Below are 18,588 nucleotides of genomic sequence, written 5' to 3'. Positions count from 1 at the left end.
TATTCACAGCACAGTCAGCTACTCTGGCTTTCATTAAAGCTATATTATGACAGTGTAGCTACACTATATGCTAGTCTATATATTCTAGCTTCAAGATGATCATAAAAAAATTTAAGAGTATATGCAGATACACTGAGACAATCCTGATACGTTGCATTGATCCAGTAGTCCCTGAGAAATTTTCCCTCCTTTCCAACATACAAGCGAAGTGTTAAATAATTTACAATACAATCCATGACAGAAGGCATGCAGAGTTTCTTCCTGACAAATCCTTGGCAAATTTTATTCCAGTGGTTTGCGTAAAAGACATATCAAAGAGTAGAAGAGGTCAGATCAGACAACGTCCTCAAAAGCTGTAATCACAAATAATAGCATGAAAAGACTGCAGCTCAAAGTAATTAAAGTCTAAAGTGTAGGGGTTTAAAGGATTGCAACAGGAGCTCCAGATGTACCTCAGAAACCAGTAGCTTTCATGTGCCATTTCCCTCAGATACAACTTCCACAGAAACCACAACTGCAATTTAACAAAGGTAGATCAGGCATTTGGGCATGAATCCACCATTCTTTATACCTCCTTGTTAATTTAGTTTATAATCAGTGACAGAATTAATCTAATTCCAAAAGTAACCATGTAGGAGCAATGGTTACAACCAAAGCAAAAGCAAAGACAGACAAGCTTTGGCTCAGAAGCTCCTCATGCCCCGAATTTTTCCCCTCCTTGGATCAGCTAGTTAAAAAAGATACTGCTGCTTACTTGTAACAACGCAGCACTGCAGCTGCCAGAACAGCCAGAAGCTTTGTGCAGAATGCTCGATGCCTCAGGGCTGAGGCTGTCCATGCCTGCTCTGGCTGAACTTCCCTCGCCCTGCCTGCTGCTTGGTTTCACCTGGTTTAGCTGTGACAGCAATTCCCATAACTGACCAGATGTCTGTGGCTAATTTGTTTGACTTTTGTTATCTTTGTGTGGTACAACCACTGACAGCCGTTATTCCATGTAGAACGAGATATTTACAACTCCAACATAATGACGTAGTGTAAAGAAATACAGGCCTGATGAAGATAGAAGACGCCTTGAGAAAGGGAGACCCGGGATGCAACACAGAGGAGTACAGGCATGGGATCACATGAGATGGGGCACTGAGATGGCACTGGAGACCACAGCAGCTTTAACTTCCCAGGGGTCTGTTAAAGAAATGAAGACTTGGGCCTGGACAGAATTGGTTTTAGGGGTAACAAACAGAACAGAATTGGTTTTAGGGGTAACAAACAGAACAAAGAAACTGTACCTTACATACATAAAGGGTGCCATATAAGGTAGTCTGGATGTAGCATGAAGCTGCAGACAGTGAAGAAAGCGCGAAGGTATGAAAGTGTGTCACCCAACACATAAAAATGACCTCAAGTGGATTCTGGGGTAAAGAAAAAGAAACCATCAATATGATCACCATATCACTCCCAGCGAAGGACTGAGATGCTGCTAAACCGCGGTGACACTCCACCCCACCAGACCCCAAGGTCTGCTGCTAGCCCGCAGACCCCAAGGCGCAGTGCCATGGGCAGAACCACAGGAACTGGGAGGAACAAGTGAGTGTGTGTAACAGACTCAATATTAATCTTTCTCTTTTCTTTAATAATTAAACCTGGACTAACAAAAAGCACCCTGTTAAGATTTTACTTACATGAAGAATGAATTCTTGGCTTGATGTACACAGCGTGTGTTTCTTCTTTGCCCGTTAACATGATGTGAGTGTAACACCCTGCAGCCTGGCTGCTCAATGGTTCTTGAACCGTTAATGCTATAGCACCATCAGCTCATTACTACTATTCCAGAAAGAGTAAATCATAGATGTATCAGGCCAGGGAATGTGAACTCTGCAACTGCATGTTAACACAGAAGCACTTCAGCCTTCTTTATCTCAAAGTTTATCGTGCTTTAAAAGTAAGTACAACCAGTTAAGTACAGAATTTAAAAACTTCTGTTTTGAGAACTCATCCAGAGTAGGAGTGGTTTTGAACACTGAAATCAGAGTTTCCACCTTTCCCAAGCTGGAAACGTATATATTAATATTTGATCTTCATTTCTCTTACAGTCTCTTGAGGGAGTAAACGAGAAAGCTAATGCGGGTACAGTACGAACTGCACAGAGTCAAAATGCTCTCCCACTGCCGCATCCCCCAATCATAATTTTGGGGAGTCACAGCTAGTCAGTCACTCAACTGAGTATTACCTTATATTAAATCCACTATCTTTTGGTGCAGATCTCAGAGTATGGGATTAGGACTGTCTCTTTCCCCTGTGTTTCCACTTTCTTTACTTTAAGCAACTTCCCTAGGGCCTTGTATTTCCCTAACAAAGGCCACAATTGAGACTTTCTAGTCACTGCTTGCCTCCTCCAGCTGTGATTTCATTCATCTCCTTCTCTTCCTGTTTTAATTTGGTACCAACCCTAAATAATGCTTTTAGCCCTCCAACACCCAGCTGAAGAATTCATAAGCAGTCTGAGGGTAATTCTTGTTTTAAGTATCATCATAGGAAGAGTGACTGAAATCCAAGTACACAAACACATGACGAGACACCTGAAGGATTTACAGTTTAAATACAAACATGACAGTGCAATAAAAAGAATTACAAACCAATGTACACATGTAAAAGAAACAAGCACAGATTAAGTGAACTATGGTCACAAGTTAAATATTTGAAGCCTAGTGCTTTCTCTACAAGACTGTCAGCTGCTAGAGAACATCAGTAAGAACTTGAAAACTCAAGGATCTAGGGCAAGATAACAGCACTTGACAGTGTGGATCAACAATGCAGTATCTCACCCTGTCCTGATTTCAGATTAACATTGGGAGCATGAAAAGTAAACTCAGTTAATGGAAACTGACCGCTAGTCACCTTTGTAAGACAAAACTTTCCTGTTTTAAGAGATACAAAAGAACTCGTGATGTGTCAAGTTATAATATGAAGCAAAAAGGCCAAAAAATATTTTTTTCTGATGGAGCAGGATCATTTCCAACAGGATTCTGCATTTTTGAAGCTGGCTACATAGTCTTCCTCTATGTAAAATGATTGTGAAGCGAAATGAAATAAAACTGGAGGAGCCACAAATGGTATTTCTGCCTGAGATCTGTCAGAAAATCATTACAAGCTTCAGAAATTAGCAAACAACGCAAACATATAATGAGATATACACAAAATGGAATTTATAACAGAAGTCATCTTCTTAGCTATAGCAACAATAACAAGAACCATTATTAATACTGGCAATTCCTAGACTTAAGTAGTTATCATCATCCCCTGACAATATACCAGAAACCTAAAAATCCCCCACGAACACAAACGCTTGCACATGGGCACACACCAAATGCAGGAACCCCCCTGGCAGGCACGAGGAGCTTTCCCTTGCAGAGCAGGCAGAGGCAGCCCAGGTCTCTGTGCAGTCAGCAGCCTGGCTCCATCTGCACCCGCACCACAGAGCCTGCATTAGCCCCGGCCTCCGGGCCACATGCAGCTCAGGAGCTCACAGAACCACTCCTCTTTACAATCCAAGGTTTATTTACTCCAGCTTAGTAATAGAGTGCGTTCTGCCACAGCACAACGTTTATGGGCGCATTTTGGCTTACTGCGTAACAGAAAAAACGTCTGACGGATAATGTTACCACATTACCAAATAAACTCAGAGAAGCAGCCTATGCACTTACAAAGAAACTCCAAAGTCTGTTCAGGTCTGTTCTCTCGAACTGCTCTCCAGAAAAGCTTTAATTAAATATAAAAATGAGATGCACGGTACCTTTAACAGAGAGAACTTAAAAGAGATTCACCTCGCATCAGGCTTCTGCTTCACCGAAGTACTTCTTAAAAAAGCACTTAAATTAAATACTTCCCATTGTCATTTATCAAAACTCACTCCATCCATTTAGAGGTTTATGCTTTTTTCCCTTTGTGAAGTTTTACTATCTGATTGCTTAAGGATATGCGTAAGCATGCTGGAAATCATGACTACAAAGTTCAGCAGATCAGCTTCCTATTGTTAAGTACCACTGCAAAAACATGCACATTATTACAAGGAGGGGTATCGGAACACTGAAAAAAAAGGACAGCAAGTGGAATTTGCAAGAAAAGGGAGGATACCTAGACTGGCACACGAGAGGGAAGCAGCCATGAGAAGGAGTGCATGGCAGAGGTGCCATTCTCTTTGCAACATGTCAGACTATACAGAGGATGTGATTTTCTAGATCCGTATTTTCCTGACAAGATACCATAGTGGTGTGAAACACAGCTGCACTAGCCACACGTGCTGCTTGACACAGAGTCTGAGAAGCAGGCCTGTTAAATATCCCATGCCATAGTTATAGACTTTCACCAAGGTTAAAGAAATCAATGCAAAACTAAAATATCTTCCCCTCAAAACTACTATTCAAAACCAGATGATTAATTTCACATACTTTTTTTGTTTTTATTTTTTATTTTTTATTATTATAATTTTTATTTTTTTGTACTTTGTAAACCCTATTCTTACTGATTAGACATACTAGATTTAATAACTATATATCATGTGCTATATGAAACTTCAAAGTAATGTAGGAATTGGTTAAGCAAGGTTTAAGAAGAAAAAGACCTCAAAGTACTTTTTTTTTTCTCAGCTACCAGAAATTTGGAAAATTTGTACAACATTTTATTCTCGAAAGTAATATCTAACAAAGATTAAAGTGGCTGGAGAGACTGCAGATGACACGACTGTGCAAATTCCCATATATACTGTGCTTTTGGATCATCACTGCATTTAACAGAAACAATAATGCCTGGAATTTTTAAAGCCATTTTAGGCACTTGGACATCTAAGACTCTTTAGACTTATTAGAAAACAAGTATTCAATATTAAGATACCCAGATCTTGGAAACGTTCTTTACTCTCAATTTCAGAGAAGCATTTGACACAATAAGTTTTCAAAATGTCACAACGCCGATTTAAATCTTTCTTTAAACAAACAAAAAAACTTTCCAAAGATGAAAGAATATACGTATGCCATACTGAAAGTCTCATAGTATGTCCCAGACCCATCACATTTTCAGGCTGGTTCTTACACTTAATTGAGAGAGACAGCCTCTATGTATCTCTCTCAATCCTGAATTCACTATTCTGCTTCAATTCTGTACTATATTCAAAAGGCTCTGTTTACTGTATGTAGGAAAGAGGTTGAAGTCACTTGGTGTCAGAGCAGAGTGGAACTGTGTAAGAACATCAGAATATTAAGAGTGAAAATCATTTTGGTACAAAGGAACAACAGAAAATCCATACATGAACTATTGGTCTCATATATTCTATTGCAGTAAATGCAAAGCAATGAAAACAATTTAATATCTAACCTAAGCACAGTACATTCAAGTCAGTTTAGTATTTCTCAATAAGGCATAAATATTAAATTAGACATGACTACCATAAAATGTAAAGCAATTACATTAAAAAAAGATCTGTGAAATAAGGTTTACATAAGCTTTACATGTCACTACACTTTATCTATGGAATATTGTAAGATTCTCACAATGACAAGCCTACTCAAAGCGGGAGAGATTTCTCAAGTGGATACTAATCCTCTGACGAGACTTTCTATGTTTGCTCTTGCTGGCCACACAGTATTTTATAGCAGGAATTTTATGATGAGAAATTTTCTTTTAAAGGCACACATATCTTTCAGTCTTTCTACTGAACTTCAGAGCAAACACAAACTGTGTTATCCATTTTGAGATATATTCCTGTTTTTTCTCCCCTCCCTCGCACCAAAAATTACATGACCATCTATGGTCTTTAATTCTGTTCTGCTTTGGATTGTTTGAAGAAGGAAACCATGGTTGTATAATTGATAAGAGTATGTAACATTTCTGTTAGATCTGTAGATGAAATATTTACCTACTAAAGACTAATATTTTAAATAGCAACAATCAATTCCTTATTCAAAGAAAAATATTACAATAAATAATAAACGCAAACAACTTTTTCTTTACTGTAAAGTTAACTTAAAATGCCATTACTTAAAAGTTACGAAATTCTGAAATGCCAGGTTTTCTCATTGAGAAGATTTGAATGTTTAGTTGTCCTTTAATCACACTAATTAAATTTTACTGTGTTTCTTCCTACTTTAAATTTTTTATTAGATCACAAAACAATAAGAAGGCCAAAAGAAACTAGTTATATATACCCACCAAGGTTTGATTTTACACAGAAAAAAGCTGATCACGTTGAATTAGAAAAGCTACACGCAGGAAGAGGTCATAAATCCTTGTTTGCAGGATATCTGACTCTAGACAGCACCACGTTAAACCAGTATTAAGAGACAGGATTAAAAAAAAAAAAGTTGGAATGATTTATAAAAGCGAGGCAAACTTTACAAAAAAAAAGTAGCATAAAACACCTACTTGCTTCTGCAGCCACCGTTCTCGCCTTTTTTGTTTTCTCCTCAAGCTTTTCAACTTGTTTCTTTCTCTCTTACTCAGCTTTTGGTTGGAGGAAATACCCGCAGGCTGCACAAGACCAGCAGGTGTGGTGTATTGTTCCTGTTCTACAGCACTTGTGGGTGAAGAAAAGTCCATCACAAAAGGTGACCCATCAGCAATGGCACTCCCAGAAGATTGTCCAGTAGCTTCAAAATCACACTCACTTTCTGTTTCTTTATGTAGTAATGTGGTAAAGGAAGTAACTGGAAACCTTTTTTGTAGTCTGTCAGCACTGGAACTACATAGGTCCTGAAAAGAACTACCATCTTCCCTATTGGATTCTAACTGCAAGACACTTTGTGTGTAAACAGGTGGATTTTCATTTTGTCCATGGTAAATTGTTCCCATACTAAAAGTTTCATACAACACATGTGACAAAACAAGTCTCTCTCTGCTATTTAAATCCAAACTACGTGATCTTCTGTGAAAAGGTTCTACAATGCACGCATCATTCATAGGACAGGAAGCAGAAAGATTTCTTTTCTGATTTAATGCCTTTAAGAGAAGTTTTTTACTTTTCATCTCAAATCTGGGAGCTCTTACTTCTAGACAAAGTGCTTCTGTTAATCTTCCAGTACTGTTATTATTTCTGGCCTTGTATGGAAGCCCTCGATTTTTGATTTCCAAAGTTACCACTTCATGGCAGGTATCCTTGCTGAAATCAGACTGAATTTTAAGGAGAGGTGAGTGTTTTCCTGATGATTTTGCCAATTTAACAGCGAAAGCTGGCTGATAGTCAGTTCGACTTTTGCAGAAATGTATATTTGCTAGCTGTCCGCAGGAACATTTTGTGTTGCAAACAAAGTTAAAGCCCCCTAAGCAGGCCTCACAAAACGGACAGTGCAGTTTTCCAATTGTCCACTGTGCCTATTGACAAGAAAAGAAAAAAACAACCCAACACATTCATTATAAATAAACGATTAAGAAATGATTACTAGAGTTACTTTTCTCCTTTAATAAAAGGGTTTACTTTTTGTTTTTCCAACACAATAAAAGAGACTTCACAGTAGAAAGAAAATCCACCATAAATAACGTTCTAGTCAAAACCTGGCTTGCTGCAGTGATTAACTAATTCTAAGAAAACTAGAACATACATTTCAAAATGTCGGAGGTTTGAAATACACTTAAAATTTGTCCACAGATAGAATAATGCTGCAATACTAACGAAAACATTAGATCCTTTAAAGCAGTGAAATCAATTTACCACGTTAATCTGGAATTGGCAAGCACAGTTTCTCAGCTGAGTCTTCTGAGTGCTGATACATTTCTTGCATACTAAGTACAGTGGAAAGAGATTTCTTACAAACAGAATATAGCTTTCTACTTTGCTTACCCCACGAAAGCTTGGAATGGTACTTGTATTTTGGTGTATGTAGTACTACAATATAATCTGTGTGCAGATACAATGACAAATCCTTAATATACTATCCATAAGGAGACAGTTATTTTCATTATTTGTAATTCTATTAATTTAATTTCAATTCTAAAGGCACTTTTTCAACAGAAAATATGTATCAAAGATCTATAAACTCCTACGTATTTCCACAACTATTAGTATTTTCAGTAGATGTATTTATCTGTCAGCATAATCACTTTTGAGGATTAAAGTTATGCAAGTGTTTGTGGGATCAAAGCCCAGAAGAACAACATTATCAACTCCAGTCACACATTACTCACTAGTGTGCCTAAAGTGCAGTTGAGCCATGAATACCGAAACTGCCCAACACTTCTAGTTAAAGTGTTGCTTTCAGTTGCAAATGTCTTTCAAGGTAGTTAGGGAAGATGATTCCATGACTGATGATTGTCTGATTGAAAGCTTCAGAAAGTTTCAGTAAAACCAATTTTGGAGTTTCAAAGTTAGGGAAGATGATTCCATGACTGATGATTGTCTGATTGAAAGCTTCAGAAAGTTTCAGTAAAACCAATTTTGGAGTTTCAAAAAAAAAACAACTTGTGCAGAAAAAAGGTTATTTTTTCACATGCAACGCTAGAAAAAGTTCCGGAAACACTTCTTTAAGAAACTTACTCCTGCCTTGTGGGTTAAAATCTCACAAAGTATCAAAGATGTGCCTTTCACTGCAGTTCTGAGAATCTGTTTAAATCTGGACATGTTTTTGACTTAGAGAAAAAAAAATCTCAGTTTACATATGCCCAAAGGCTTTCAAATCCTCAAAAAATCCTTGAACATGCACAGTCTCTCTCAGTTTATAAGGCTGACTGACATGTGCATACGCTATTCTCAAAGGAGAATTAAGCTGGTTCAAGATTTACTGTAAGTCTCCCACACTTCACTTCCCAGATGCCATGAGCTAGGCACTAAAATTCAGGGAAAACCACTTTCTAGTGCCTTTAGTGAGTCTCTCTGGCACTCAGACACTATAGAAACTGAATCTCCAAACGGAGAGGAGGAGTGATTCATGAAGGCTAGGGAAGAAGAGTAGCGGCCTGGTAAAAATGGAAATGCGAGAGATGGTAGGGAAGAGAAAGGGCATCCCTCTGTCCCATGTGCACAGAGACTGGGAGATGAGGTGCAAGTACCAGGGAGTTGGGGATTGATTTAGCATGAGTTTGGCAACGGATCGTGGAAGCATTGACTCAGCAAAAGAAGTAACAACCTACGAGTGGAGGAGGTGGTAGGGAGAAAACCAGCAAGATTTGAAAAGGAGCCGAGCGTACGCAAATGAAATGATGGGCTGCATAAAGAGAAAAAACTGGGAAAGGTTATCCAAAGAAGCTAGAACAAGTGATGAGTGATGGGGAAAAGAAAAGGCAGGTCAATAAAGATCACTAGCAGCACTAGCTAGATACTTATCATTACTGAAGATTATCTATACACTAATGTGTGCATGAAACCCAATGAGATCGGTTAAGCACAGGGACAGATGGCAAAAAAGAACTCGCTGGGAAGCAGTGGGTTTTTACAGCCTGCAGATAGACTTTGTGCTTATGTAAAATGATTTAGTCTTTGATTCAGAAGTCATACAGGAGAAAATAACACACGATCACAAAATTATTCAGAGCCCAGGAGGATCCAGAAGTAAGTCAGAATTGTTTAAAAAAAACACGCATTTATCCATTAACCCATGGGATCTTTCCAGAGAAGTCTGGAAAGAACGAGGCAAGAGAGAGCTCCTAGGACATTAAAGGGCAAAAGGAACGCTAAGACATTGAAGGTGTTCATAGAGAACTGCATTCTCTGTCTCTGCCACCAGAGGAGCATTGCTCTTGAGAGACTCAATCTGGAGCAAGTTACGTTAAGCCTCTTCCAAGCAGTCTATGGGTTTTCTATTTCCCAGGTCTCTAACCCGACCCTCTAGGCATTCGAATGCAGAAGGCTGGCTATTTACAGATAAAGGTGAAAAGAATAATGTTAGTATCAACACTGAATCCAATTTTACTGAAATAATATAACATGCAAAGAAAGTACTGTAAAAAGCTTCAATCTTATCATCAGGCATTCAAGATTAGGCAAATCTGTAAAGTGGAGAAATACCTCATCACCCCTAATTTTCACACCCCCCTCTAAGATTAATGTTTCTGAAACAGTTACAGTATTCTGTCGTGCACTACTGAAATTGTAAGAGATAATTAATTTTGAAAACAGTTTAATTAATGTTTAATAAAATAAAACATATTGCAAAACAATGTAGGAAGATGAAGCAAATTTTCTTGATTTTTGAGTGCTTAGTTTTACAGTCATAACAATTTTCTCTTTGTGCATAATTTTCAGAGCAGATTTGCTTAGATCAGAAGTTACTTGCGAGAGAGTAAAACAGACACTGAAGTCTAAGCAGTAAGGAATGGAGACATCCTTTGCCTCTCAAAATCAAAGACTCATCAGAGAAAAACTGTAGGGCAAAAGAAAAGCACTGTTTCTGCTTATTATATCTATGCAACAACAGTAACTTCTAGACATAAAATAAAGAAAATACTCAACTGAAGCAATCAGTACAACAGCAAAGTTATGAGATGGTTTGTAGTTTCAAATAGGCAGTTAAAGCTCAAAAGCAGTGACACTGGCTTGTCATCAGACCTTTGAATTTTCAGGAAGGTAGCTGCTCTCTATTCACATGACATAATAGCACTTTAAATACAAAAGACATCACATCACATTCTAGCAACTGATCTCTTAACAAACTCTCAGTCCAGTTTTATGGAGAAACATGCTCCTGACAGTCACTGTCAGCTTATGGATTAGTACTGCAAGTTATGACGGTCAAGACAAATAAAAACCCAAAGTCTAGATAATTAACGTAATTTTAAGCATTGACAAAACATGCAGAGGTGCCCATGACAGTTAGTAAGAGAAACTTAAATACATTTATCTATAAATGGGCAGGAACAGAATTTATCACTTCTGGTTTTATGCATACGCAAAAAAAAAAAAGAGAGAAAAAAGCCTCTGTAAATGGTAATGATAGAAGTTACTGAGAAAAATTCCCTTAGTTATAAGGTCTCTGTAATATATGTGGACCTTAGCAGAAAAGCACCCTTGAAATTTGTTCCCTTTACTTATTTCACATTTTGAATGATAAAGATGCAAGCAAAAAAAAAAGATCTACCTTTTCAATGACACATTTCACCCACTCTGGAATGGCTTCTACATTCACATGCCAAACGTTGCAAGACTCCTGAGCAGCAGCTGAAGGTCGCGATGCCTGTTAAAAAAATGATTATAGTATTGATACTGATATTCAACATTCATGTAAACTTTTTGTTTGAATACAGCCATAAGTCAGCTTCCCCAATTCAGTAAATATTTTATTAACAAGTGATAAAACTCGAAGATATTAGTGCATTCTTTAAGCTAAAAATCAGGTAGATGCTGTCAATAATTCTCTATTTCTGAATCTAAGGACATCAGACAGACTCCACTGCGGAGACGGAGGCGTTGCGAGGTGGTTTTGGTTTGTTTACAAGAAGAGAAAGTATGCAATTGCTGATCTTCCAAGTATATTCGGAAATTGGTTTCACAAGCACTATCAGCTGACACAATTTTTTAGTAAAGATAAGAAAATTTAAGTTCTAGTTTATATGGAGACTGTGGTCAGTACTGCACAGCTATGCCACAAAACAGTTTTAAATTAATTTTCTAATGCTTATTAGAATAGCAGAGAAATCAGGGACTGTTGGCAACTTTTGAGCTTTTACTGCAATGATGTGACCAACTGAAGAGAAAACAAAATCTAAAAACCTGTAGCATTTCACTAACTCATACTAAAATAAAAACAATTCTCTAACTACCTTTTAGCACAGAAGTGATACAAGTGTAATTAAATCCTTTAATATGGTTTAGAATGTCAGTAAAGTTATAAAGATGAATAAAAATATAAGGAAACTCTGGTGAGTGTTAAAGTCTTAAAATCAGTTGTTAAAATTTATGAATACATTAGGAAACTTAGGGGAATAAAAATTTCATTAAGCTGAAAATGGAAAGCGGGGCTATACACAGAAGCTTTTAGAAATTCTCCAGTGACAGCAGACAGACAGATCCGTGTGCCATGTCTATGCTACCATCTTCCTCCTATCTGTGGAGAGTACCTGTACTTCAACTTGGATAGAATTCTGACTTCAAGTGTTGACACTGCATTCATAAATTCAATATTTGGTTTTAAGATTTGTTCTAAGATTCTTCTCTTTTACTCATATTTCAGCTATGTCTTTGACTGAATGCCTAAAATTCATCAGGGAAAGCTGACATACTGAATACACTATTTGTCTCATCACAGTAGAATCCTTGCCTTCCAATGTCTCAGGGAGTAGTGTTAAATTACCTATTTTTTATCTGCTATCTACATAATTAGAGAAGGAGCTACTTCAGTCTTGTGCACAATGATGGTGGCCTCCACTAGCAATTAAAAGCTTGTGGATAAAAATACCTCACTCTTTTCACTACATTTTTTTCATTAAAGGAGTTGAAATTTCCCCACACAAACCCCAAAAAACGTTTCAATTTTATGCACAAAATAAAAACTGCTCAAGTACAAAGCATGAAAAATATTCCAGAACCTCAAGCTCTGTAAGTGGAATGAATAAAATGGGATTTACTAATAATACTAATTATATCAGGTTCTTAAAATATCGTAACTTTGTTTCTACCTCTATTGGTTATATCCTTCTCCAGTGCAAAAACGAATGTTGCTGCATTTCTAGTGCGTAAATAAAAAAGATCAACCCCTTCTCTTCTATTTGCTTTTTCACTTTGATTCAAGATCCCAGGATGTAAGCACAATCTTCTTGGCAGATTTCACAAGACTCTTTTACGACTGCTAACTGCCATTATAAAGCAGCAGGAAATACTCTGTCATTGTTTATTATGTATCATTATTTTTCTGTTTATTTTAATAAGATGATGTAAACTACTAAGTGGTATTTCAGCCTGGCAGGGAATCCCGCCTCCAGGGCAGGCTAATCTTTTGAACAACTTTTGTGCACAGTCTATCCCCCACTTTTTCAAAATGAAGAGTAAAAGTTTCTGATGTAGGGATATTTGACACACAGTTGACTACCGCAGTGGAAATTAGTGTCAGTATTTAAAAGACACTTTAGAAACAAAGAGTTCTCTGTTAAGAGATATTAAAAAAAAAAAAGACTGCATTAAAATTGTCAAAAACAGAAACCATTTTTATATGAAAAATGGTAACACTATATACTCTACACAAGCTAGTAGTCAAGTGTATCATAAATACCAGCCTCAATGTCGCAGAACATAAAGGTGATCACTGCCTTCTCAGCTTCACTAGCATTACTACTTACATTACTCTCTATGGAATTGTCCATATTTTAGTACTTCTCTCCACAGGAGATTAATTACTAAGTGAGGGCACATCTAATACTTCTTTATTTAAAACCAATGGCACTGGAAAAAGCTACGAACTCCCTCCACACGCTGCACTTACTTCGGATGGCTCTTTTCCATGACATTTTGCAAGGCAAGCAGAATTTGCTATGTATTTTCTACATCTCCAGCAACGTAGAACATCAGCCTCTTGGTTACTCATTTCAACTTGTGATTCTTCAGCTTTGTACGTCTATCTGTAAAGACCACAAAACATACAATTCAGTCACCTGCCTTTCTCTTGCAACCCAGAGGTCTCCTCTTCACTACAGAGGAGACTAAACAAACATTCTTTGATCTTGTATAACATGCCACCTAGACATTTTAAATAGTAAAGTGAAACAGTTGTTTTTATTTCCAGTTTGCATACAGAAATAGAAAGCAACAACAACAAAACAAATCATAAAAAAAATAAAACAACTTCCTCAATATTTAGGCAAAAGAACTCCAGTTTTCCCAGAGTATATCCATAGAAATAACTCATTGCTATCCTACACATTAAATACACACACACACACGCACAATTAAATACACACACGCACACGCAATGCCACATGACAAAAAGAACACTGACGTAAAATCACAGAAGACAAGGACTTTTCTTAATGTGCGCCTGGAGGCTTGCTCCCTTAAATTATTTTGTGTGGGAGAAGCTTTTCACAGACCTGAATCAAACTGTTTGTGAAACAGAGACCTAAATTAAGAGAACCTGAAGGACAAGACAAATTATTTCTCTTTCCTATGCCTTGCTGTGTTCTAATGTCTCTCTGGTCTTCCCCAATCTGTTTCCAAAGCCTTCCCTTTTCACCATGTTTTCTCCGAAGGTCCTCCAACTCTTCATTCTACCTTCTTCTGGTTTTACCCCCTAGCTTGTACTAGCTACATGAAAAAAAACCAAGATCTTTTACATCTACACACTGCTAGGGTTATACCTACTCACAGTGCTGAAGTCCACAGTGCTTTCTGACAGGGAAGCTGGGGCATAAAACTTAAAACCAGTATCAAAAGAAACTCTGTTCTTCCACCACCCAAACATCTGATTTTGCAATTATTTCAGCAACTTAACTTTTATTTAGTTTTCACTAACTAAAGAAAATCTGAGGTGCTCAATATAGGCTAATTGAAGGGCAGTTTGGCTTATTGAGCCATATGTATTGCATTTTCCCCATTTTCTCCATTTCTACCTTTCCGTTTTCTGCCTTGTTTTACGAATTAATCAAAGACTATGAAACACACACACAGAGGTTATTAATTATTTTCCAGCATATTTCCTACTTTTTCTCCATAGGTAAAGAGTCTGAAATAGTTTGACAAGGAAGAACAGAAACAACGTGTGCATACACTAGACTCCTAGCTCAAGCGCACATGCAGCTTTTAATAACCAGATCCACCAGATTTTTACAAGCAGTGTGTACTACTTTGCTGTGTCAAATGCAGCATTAGACTTCACAGAGTGTTGAAAGAATGACTGCCAGTCATGAACTTGTTTGTATTACTCAAACACCTTAAAGCTGTTCTAATTAATTTATTCTTCACAATTGCATAACACACTTCTAGAATGAATTTAATCTTACAATAGCTCAGTGAGAACCTCCAATCTACAACCAACCAGTAAAGACTGAAAGACTTTTTGCATAAGGTTAGCTTAGGCATACTTTTCAGGTACAGCCACATCCCCACTTACCAAAATGCATTCTTGAAACCCACTACAGTTAGTGATACACATCTTGCACATCTTATATGCTGTATCTGTGTATTCAAATGGTATATATTTAAATCTCTGTGTACATTCTGTTTCACTTATGCTAATTGTTACAGAAAAAGCTGTTTTGCTATCTGGTGAACAGCTGCTTTATTTGAGGCTGATGATGCTTACTGGAGCGGGGTATAAAACAATTGGTGATAGACTTTTGAACCAACAGATAAAGGACTGACAGATACCTGCACTTGCTGCATCTAAGTCATGCAAACAAAGGCTGCCTAAGGATCACTGGCATTTGAAGGGATGTAAACATCCCCCTCACCTGAACAGTATCTAGCAAGCAAGCACTGTTTTACTGCAAAATAAAACCTTTTTTTTTTATTATTTATACATTTTAGAAGTGTCTACTTAGTTCTACACATACTTTTCATTTAAAAACACATGTACATGAAAGAAATGAATGTATACTTATATATGTGATAACCCACACAGCACAGGTTGTATTTTGTGTAACCAAGAATGCTGATAGTGAACTACATGGAGAAAATCACCTTTAAGCGCAAATACTTTTTAAGACTGTATTACAGTGTTCTTCCAGCCTAGCGGAATTTAAAAGGGAAAATTCCTGTAGGTCTATTAAAATTCTGTATGTATGTGCCCTTTGCAGCTCTTAAGAGGACAAAAGAAACTCTATAGAATCATAGAATCATAGAATCGTTAGGGCTGGAAGGGACCTTCAAAGGTCATCTAGTCCAACCCCCCTGCAAGGAACAGGGATATCTCCAACTAGATCAGGTTGCTCAGGGCCTCATCCAACCGGGCCTTGAACGTCTCCAGGGATGGAGCATCCACCACCTCTCTGGGCAACCTGTTCCAGTGTTCTACAACTCTCATGGTAAAAAATTTTTTCCTAATATCCAACCTGAATCTACCTCCCTCTATTTTAAAACCATTACCCCTTGTCCTATCACAACTGGCACACACTATAAACGCACACTAACACATTGCAGAGGTTTCTACACATATCATGCTAGAACACAGCCAATGAAACATTTCTGATCTGTCACATAAGCATTAATTTTTATTTTGATTTACACATACCTTCAACTGGAACTCAAATAAAAGCATACAAACACAGGATTTTGAACTGGATTTATAGTTAAATGCTGTTTAACCACAGTGTTCTGGATATATCTTACTAAGTTTTTATTTGTCTTGTTTTGTATCTAAAACTATTAAAAGGCATCTTGTTCTCAGCTTGCTTTGTCTTTCAGCAAAAAAATGCCAACATAAAGACAAAAGATTCCAATTCAGCTCCCAGAAACTCTATAGTGTCACCCTCAGTGGGCCTTCACAGCTCGGCACTGGGCCATGTTTGTTGTAGCTGTACTGCTTTCAGATCAGTTGTTTTGTGTGAGACCACGTTTGCCTCCAAAATAGCATGCAGACATATCCGAGTGTTCAAATGCTCCTCCATGGCTCTTGTTTCATGTCCTTCAAACGTTTTTCTGTGATTCAGTCCCGGAAAAGTCAGGAGCGGAGGCCCCTAAGACTGCCTTCCCTAGACAGCGTCCCAGTTCTCTGGCTCGAAAACCGTTTGTCTAACCTTTTCTTACAGACCTTTGACGGAGATTTCACAGCCTGGCCAAACTATTTAATTACATTCTTATCTGCTATTATTTTAACTCCGCCCCTAACATCTAACCGGAATTTTCTTGCAATTTCTTTTATTCCCTGTGAATACAGAAAACAAAATGGCTCCTTTTCTCCCATGAAAGAACATTTTATAACTTTCAACACTTATTACATATTAGCTCCCCTTCAAACTTGTCTTTGGGTTAAACACATTCAGTTCTTTCCCTCCTTCCTCACAGATCATGCTTTCGTGATCTCCATCCGCCACTGCTATTTTGCAAACTCTTTCAAATGGGTCAGCTATTCTTGCACAGCAAGAACCTGGATGCAGAACTCAAAATGAAGTTTTACCAGCACCGAGTAGACCAGACACATTATATAAATTTTCAAGGGGAAAAAAAAAACACAACAACAACAAAAAAAATCACTAGATCCATTTGAAAATGTTGTTTCTTAAATTTATAAGTCCAAGAAGCACAGGAAGGTTAAACAACAACTCCTCAGCAGCAAACAATTTGTAAGTAAGTTCAGCATGAGATCTTTCAACATTTTCAGATTCATATATGTTCATCAATATGTTAAGGGAAATTCTATTTTTTCCCCTCTTCCCACTCTGTCTCGAAAACCTACGAGCAACACCACAGAAAGCTAGTGGAACAATTCACAAAGAAAACAAAAAACAGGCAAAGGATCAAGCAGCAGACAGGGCAGCTAGAGAAACAGTACAGAGCTGATCAGCTTCCTGTTTATTCGTCACTCCCTGAACGGGACACTTTCCCTTCTGGCATCCTCTCTCTAGTAGGAAGTACCCTTTGATATTTACATCTAAGTTTCTTATATAATCTGAATTGTATAATGTATTAAGCTTTGGCTAATTCTTCTTCAAAAATATCGCTAGGAAACACGAAGTAAAACACCAAGAAAAAAATCTCAAATATTCAAAGTGAAGAACTAAACACAAACCTCTAAATTTCTGTTGAAAACCTGTTCCAGAACTTCTTTTCAAGTAGCTTACCCCTCATCCCCAAATGCATAAATACGATAAAATGCCTACAGCCGAACAAGTGGTTCTCAACACCTTTTTGTTAAAAAGTCATCTGTGATTCCTTCAGAACTCTGGAGCCATGAAGACTACAGTAATAATTAGGTTGCAGCGAGAAATTAGGCCACAGAAACCCAAGCATTGGTTACCGGGAGTCTTGAAAAATAATAGATGAGTGGCAGCTTTGAAGGAGGATGACAGAGAAAAGCTAGGTGAGCTGTCCTAGCCAACAAGTGTCCATACCAGAAGTTCCTGTTCCCAGAAAGGGAGGAACCGACACTTCACTGGACAGAGAAACAAGCAAGGAAGGCATTTAGATGCACATAAAAGCTTGCTGCTAGTTTCTGATCTCAGAAGTATTTCTGCTTAAACAGACACTTTAAAAAGCATACTTAGCCAGTGTTTCTCAATAAAGTAGCACTTTGATTCAGAGACAGAAAAGAAAGTTTAAAGAACTGCTTCCAGGTTGCCAGAGAAGCAAAGCAGCAAGATGCATGAAGAGCTGTGCCATCTGCTCCTCTGCTAGCTCCTGCTCAATTATGAACTGTTCTACCAGTTCAGCCATTGTTGTGTGACCAGCTTCCATATCATGGACGACTGGCAGATGAGAGAGGGTGGCCTCTTTCTCTTTCAGCAAGAGTAGCCCGTGTAATTAAAGGCAGTTAACATAAAAATGGGAAATAATGTTACTTGCAACGTATTACTTTACTTGCTAAAATATCCTACAGCATGCTGCTGAAGTCGACAGATCTACCAGATACAGTAAAGGAACGTCGAGTGTTTAAATCGTTTTGACGGCGAACAGACCTAACGAACAGGTCAATGGAAAACCATGGATGATGCATAACCTCTTTCCTGCATGAGATCCCCCAGACCAAT

At 37.7% G+C, this 18,588-nt stretch overlaps 1 protein-coding gene across 1 annotated transcript in view; it reads right to left on the bottom strand.

Annotated features, from left to right (window-relative positions):
• The window catches only part of RNF180 (ring finger protein 180), a 68,442-nt gene extending 54,949 nt beyond the window's left edge, over window positions 1–13,493 (bottom strand). The window contains exons 1-3 of the mRNA XM_086629819.1: window positions 13,392–13,493; window positions 11,055–11,150; window positions 6,415–7,359 (exon numbers count right to left, since the gene is read on the bottom strand). Of these exons, the coding sequence (XP_086485945.1) occupies window positions 6,415–7,359; window positions 11,055–11,150; window positions 13,392–13,493 (1,143 nt within the window). The remainder of the gene's footprint in view (window positions 1–6,414; window positions 7,360–11,054; window positions 11,151–13,391) is intronic.
• Between the last annotated feature and the right edge of the window lie 5,095 nt (window positions 13,494–18,588).

Source organism: Tauraco erythrolophus, chromosome Z (assembly GCF_009769465.1).
Source record: "Tauraco erythrolophus isolate bTauEry1 chromosome Z, bTauEry1.pri, whole genome shotgun sequence".
Taxonomy (NCBI): domain Eukaryota; kingdom Metazoa; phylum Chordata; class Aves; order Musophagiformes; family Musophagidae; genus Tauraco; species Tauraco erythrolophus.
This window is presented reverse-complemented; position numbering and strand designations above follow the sequence as displayed.